This window comes from Empidonax traillii, unplaced genomic scaffold, assembly GCF_003031625.1.
Source record: "Empidonax traillii isolate 1590-97213 ecotype Southwest subspecies unplaced genomic scaffold, ASM303162v1 scaffold2224:size42161, whole genome shotgun sequence".
Classification (NCBI taxonomy): Eukaryota; Metazoa; Chordata; class Aves; order Passeriformes; family Tyrannidae; genus Empidonax; species Empidonax traillii.
The window spans coordinates 1-5,851 of NW_020957417.1; the positions used below are offsets into that span (position 1 = coordinate 1).

General features: G+C 42.4%; 1 protein-coding gene across 1 annotated transcript in view; it reads right to left on the reverse strand.

Annotated features, from left to right (window-relative positions):
• Positions 1 to 203: 203 nt before the first annotated feature.
• Positions 204 to 5,851, reverse strand: part of ARHGAP39 (Rho GTPase activating protein 39) — a gene marked incomplete at both ends in the record, with an annotated part of 25,490 nt that continues 19,842 nt past the window's right edge. Inside the window, 3 exons of the mRNA XM_027909572.1 lie at positions 204 to 295; positions 1,147 to 1,346; positions 2,641 to 2,714. Coding sequence (XP_027765373.1) covers positions 204 to 295; positions 1,147 to 1,346; positions 2,641 to 2,714 — 366 coding nt within the window. The remainder of the gene's footprint in view (positions 296 to 1,146; positions 1,347 to 2,640; positions 2,715 to 5,851) is intronic.

The window sequence follows — 5,851 nt, forward strand, 5'->3', positions numbered from 1 at the left end:
AGGAAGGAGGTGTGGGACACAGGACAGCTGTGGAGTGGGACACAGGAGCAGGTGGATCCACAGGGAGGTCAGAAAGGAGAAGGTGTGGGACAGGGAACACAGGAGCAGGTGGATCCACAGGGAGGTGGGGAAGGAGAAGATGTGGGACAGGGGACACCTGGGGGGTGGTTCCTGAGCCCCCACCGTCCCCCCGAGGTCCCTACCAGGAACGTGGGGGTCCTCCAAGCCCGTTGGGATCTTCCACTGGTCCACCTGCAGCTTGAGGGCGTTGACCTCGTCGATGTCCCCGGGGACCCTGCAGGGGGACAGGGGGGGACCCACCCGCTCAGCACCCCTGGGTGCTCACGGGGAGTGGAGCCGTTCTGGGAGCTGGGTGAGGCCACCGAGACCTCAACACGAGGCCAGTGGAGAAGCCACGGTGGCCTCAGAGCGAGGAGAGGTCCTGGGGGGGGAAGCGGCTTCCACCAGGAGAAGCTCTGGGTTGTCACCACCTTGGGGTCACCCACTGGAGGAGAAGGACACCCTGAGGACACAGGGAATGGGGTGGCTGCTCCATAGAGAGGTGATTCATGGCTTCCACCAGGAGAAGCTCTGAGTCGCCACCACCTCATGGTGACCCCCTGGAGAAGGACACAGGGGAGGAGGAGGACACCCCACAAGGAGGTGATTTGTGCCTTCCACAACCAGAAGCTCCAGGTCACCACCTCGGGGTGACTCCCTGGAGAAGAACACCAGGGAAGGACGAGGAGAACACCCCACAAGGAGGTGATTCGTGCCTTCCACCACCAGAAGCCCTGAGTTGCCACCACCTCAGGGTCACCCACGGGAGGAGAAGGACACCCCAAGGACACAGGGAAAGGGGTGGCTGCCCCACAGGGGGGTGATTTGTGCCTTCCACCATGAGAAGTCACCACCTCGGGGTGACCCCCAGAGAAGGACACAGGGAAGGAGGAGGAGGACACCCCACAGGGAGGTGATTTGTGGCTTCCACCAGGAGAAGCTCCAGGTGGCCACCAGAGAAGGACACCCCAAGGGCACAGGGGATGGGGTGGCTGCCCCACGGGGAGGTGATTTGTGGCTTCCACCACCAGAAGCTCGAGGTCACCACCCCCTCGAGGCCTCCCCGTGGCCGTGGGGTGGCTTTACCTGAAGATGCCCTCGGTCTGGTCACCGTTGAGCGCCAGGACCTCCTCGGACAGGCGTGTCTGCACCCAGGGCAGCTGGCGCTCGGGGTAGCGCTCCTTCTGCAGGTGGATGATGTCCTGCAGGGAGCTGCCAAACATGGATGGGTTGAACACGGCGTTCTTGGCGTGCCGGATCTCCTCGATGTTCGGCTTCTTCAGGCCCTGCCGGGGGACACCGCGAGGTCACCGGCGCCGGAGGGGGCACCATGGGGTGGGGAGGGTCCTCCTCCATCCCATCACCACCACCCCACCCCCCAAGCCAGAGCTCCACCAAGGGTTGTGGTGGAGCCACAGGTGGAGGTGGTCGAGGTCTCCAGATGGGTCCCACCATCCCCCACCATCCTGATCTGGAAGCAGATCCAGCCCTGGGGGTGATCCCAATGGATCCTGGTGGCACCTCCACACTGGAGGATTTACACCAGTGGGTTGTCCAGGAGGAGAATCCACAGCCTTGGGATTCTTTTGGAAAAGAGCTCTTGGAAAGCTCTTGGAAAGCTCAACACTGGTGGCTTCCACCACCCACCATCTTGATCTGGAAGCAGATCCAGCAGATCCCAATGGATCCTGGTGGCACCTCCACACCAGAGAAGCTACACCAGTGGATTGTCCAGAAGGAGGAGTCACAGCCTTGGGATTCTTCTGGAAAGCTCAGCACTGGTGAGTGGATTCTTCTGGAAAGCTCAAGATGGTCCCACCATCCACCATCCTGATCTGGCAGCAGATCCAGCCCTGGAGATGATCCCAATGGATCCTGGCCAGGCTGGAGGAGCTAAACCGGTGGATTGTCCAGGAGGAGGAGGAGCCACAGCTTTGGGATTCTTCTGGAAAGCTCAACACTGGTGAGTCCCACCATCCCCCACCTTGATTTGGAAGCAGATCCAGAAGGTCCTCAGAAGATCTTCAGAAAGCTCCCAGAAGGTCCCTAAAAGGTCTTCAGAAGGTCTCCAGAAAGTTTCCAGAAGGTTCCCAGAAGGTGCCCAGAAGGTCATTAGGAAGTTTCCAGAAGGTTCTCAGAAGGTCTCCAGAAGGTCTGCAGAAGTTTTCCAGAAGGTTCCCAGGGACTCTCCAGAAGGTCATTAGGAAGTTTCCAGAAGGTTCCCAGAAGGTCATTAGGAAGTTTCCAGAAGGTTCCCAGGAGGTCCCCAGAATGTCATTAGGAAGTTTCCAGAAGGTCTGCAGAAGTTTTCCAGAAGGTTCCCAGGAACTCTCCAGAAGGTCATTAGAAGGTTTCCAGAAGCAGCCCAAGTGATCTTTAGAAGGTGCCCAGAAAGTCTCCAGGAGTTCTCCAGAAGATTCCCAGAAGGCCCCCAACCCCTCTGGACGATCCTGACTGTGACTCCTTCCCAAACTCCCCCACCCTTCCCACCTTCCACCCTCCAGCAGCCCCTCCCCAACCCGGGGGGGTGGAATGACCACCCCCTCCAACCTCCTCCAAGCCCACCCCACCGGTGGGTACCTTCTTGGCCCCGGTCAGAGCCGCCTTCTGGAGTTTGTTGTAGCAGTACTTGGCGTAAGTGCTGATAGCCACCCCTGCAAGAGAAGATGGGCGTGGGTGGGATGTCACCTCCAGGCCCTGGAGGGGCTCCTGTGACCCCCCTTGGATGTCCATCATCCCTACCCCCATCACCATCCCCAGTGGGGGTTGAGGAGCACAAGGGACCTGGTGGAACCTTCTGGACCTTTCCCTCATCCCTGGAGACCTGGTGGAACCTCCTGGACCATCCCACAGTCCTGGGGACCTGGTGGAACCTCCTGGGCCATCCCACAGTCCCGGGGACCTGGTGGAACCTCCTGGGCCATCCACTCAGCCCTGGGGTCCTGGTGGAACCTCCTGGACCATCCCAGAAGAAGCTCTGGAGACCTGGTGGCACCTTCTGGAGAAGTTCCAACCCCTCAAGGGACATTTTTTTGGGGTCCCAACCAAACCTGGGGCCTTGGGACAATCTCCTTGTCCCTTCATCCCTGGGATCCAAGAGTTTTTTGGGATGGTTTTTGGGGGATGTGCAGGGATGGGGTGGGAGGGGTCTGATGGAAATGACTCGTGAGACACCCAGATCTGGAGCCCACCCAACGTGGATCCCCTTGGATCCATCTGGGATCCAGCTCTGGAGGGTGGATTTGATCCCATCCTCTCCAGGGTCACCCCAAACTCTTGGATGACCCCAAATCCCTTCCTTGACCCTGTTGAGGTTTCTCAACATGGATCCCCTTGGATCCATCCTGGATCCAGCTCTGGAATTCCCCCAACCCCAGAGGGACTTTGGGAAAAGGGGGGGGGTGGATCCCAAATCCCTCCCTTCCTGCCAGGAACACCTCGGGGTGTGGAAAACCCCTGGATTCCAAAGGGATTGGCTTAATTAAATTAATTTGTCAGGTTAATTATGATTAAATTTATGTGTTTGTTTATATATAACAATATCTATGACCTGTACATTAATATATAATATTATATATATTATTTTATATATATTATATTATTATATTATTATTCATCATCATGGCTAGGCTTCACGGACGAAGATTTGAGAAGGGCATCATTATATATATAATATATGTTATATATATTATTTATATTAAAAAATGATATATATTTATTGATTATATTAGATATTGTTACATATCTATATATCTCATAGTAATTGTATGATTTATTTATTATTATATATCTATCCATAGTCGATATTATTTATAATAATCTAAATCTAAATGTTACATTAATTATGTATTAAATATTATGAGATATACTATAGATAAGAATATTAAAAATAATTATGTTTGATTGTATAGTTAATTTATGGAATATAAATAATATATTTTCTAATGCTACACATAAATATGGGAATATAAATTATTAGAAAGCCAGATATTGGGAAAGACAGGTATTATAAATATATATAAATATAAATATCTATATATTAAATATATAGATAAAACCCCCCTGATGCAGAAGTGAATTATATATTTATATGTAACATTAGATAGGACTTGGGAGTTAGAAAGTTATTGTGATATATAAGTATAATTTATATATTATATAAATATCATCATAGGTATATATAGAATGTGTCTGATAAGTGTAATTATGTATTTTATATGTATATAAAATATGTGTATGTACAATTTTATATTAGAAAAATAGAATGGAATGGAATAGAATGGAATATATGATCATATAAAATAAAGAGTGTAATGTGATGGAATAGAATGGAATATTATATAAATAATGTATATAATGGAATAGAATGTATATAATATATATGATGCAATATAATGTAATATATTACCTTATAAAATATATAACGTAACGTGATGTAATAAAATGTAATATATTATTATATAAAATATGTAGTGTAATACGATGTAATATACTGTGTATAATACATATAATGTGATATATTGTAATGTAATATAATATAAATAATATATAATATAATATATAATGTAATATGATGTGATATGTCATATAAAATCTATAATGTAAGATGATGTAATATAATATAAATACTACATATAATGTAATATAATGTAATGCAATATAAAATAATGTAGTACAATGTAATGTAATAGAAATAATATACATAACGTATTGTAATAGAATGTAATATAATATACATGTTATATATAATGTAATGTAACAGAATGTATCATATAAAATATATGTAAGATTATGTAATATAAATACTACATATAATGTAATATAATAAAAATAATATATATAATGTAGTAGAATGTAGTATAATATAAATGTTATATAATATAAAAATGTTATATATAATATAATATGATGTCATATAATGTACTATATCATATAAAATATATAATGTAAGATATGTAATATAAATTATATAATGCAATAGAATGTAATATAATGTAATGCAATATAAAATAATGTACTATAATGTAATGTAATATAATATATTATATATAATATAATGTAATATATCATATAAAATATATAACGTGAGATGATATAATATAAATACTATGTATAATGTAATATAATGTTATGCAATATAAAATAATGTAGTATAATGTAATGCAATATAATATAAATAATATATACAATGTAATGTTATGCAATGTAATATAAATGTTATATATAATATAATGTCATATAATGTAATATACAATACAAAGTATATAATGTAAGATATGCAATATAAATAATATATATAATGTAATATAATATAATATAATATAAAAGTTATATATAATAGAATGTAATATAATGTAATATATCATATAAAATATATAATGTAAGATGATGTAATATAAATACTACATTTAATGCAATATAATGTAATGCAATATAAAATAATGTAGTATAATGTAATGGAATATAATATAAATAATATATACAATGTAATGTAGTGCAATGTAATAAAATACAAATGTTATATATAATATAATATGTAATATATAATACAAAATATATAAGATATGTAATATAATATAATGTAACGCGATATAATATAATGTAGTATAATGTAATGTAATATAATGTAATTTATGTAATGTAATATAATGTAATTTATATAATAGATATAATGTAATATGTAATATATATAATGCAATGCAGTATAATGTGGCAATATATAATAATGTAGTGCAATATAACATAATATAAAATGATGTGCTACTACGTGAAATGAAAACGTGATCACATA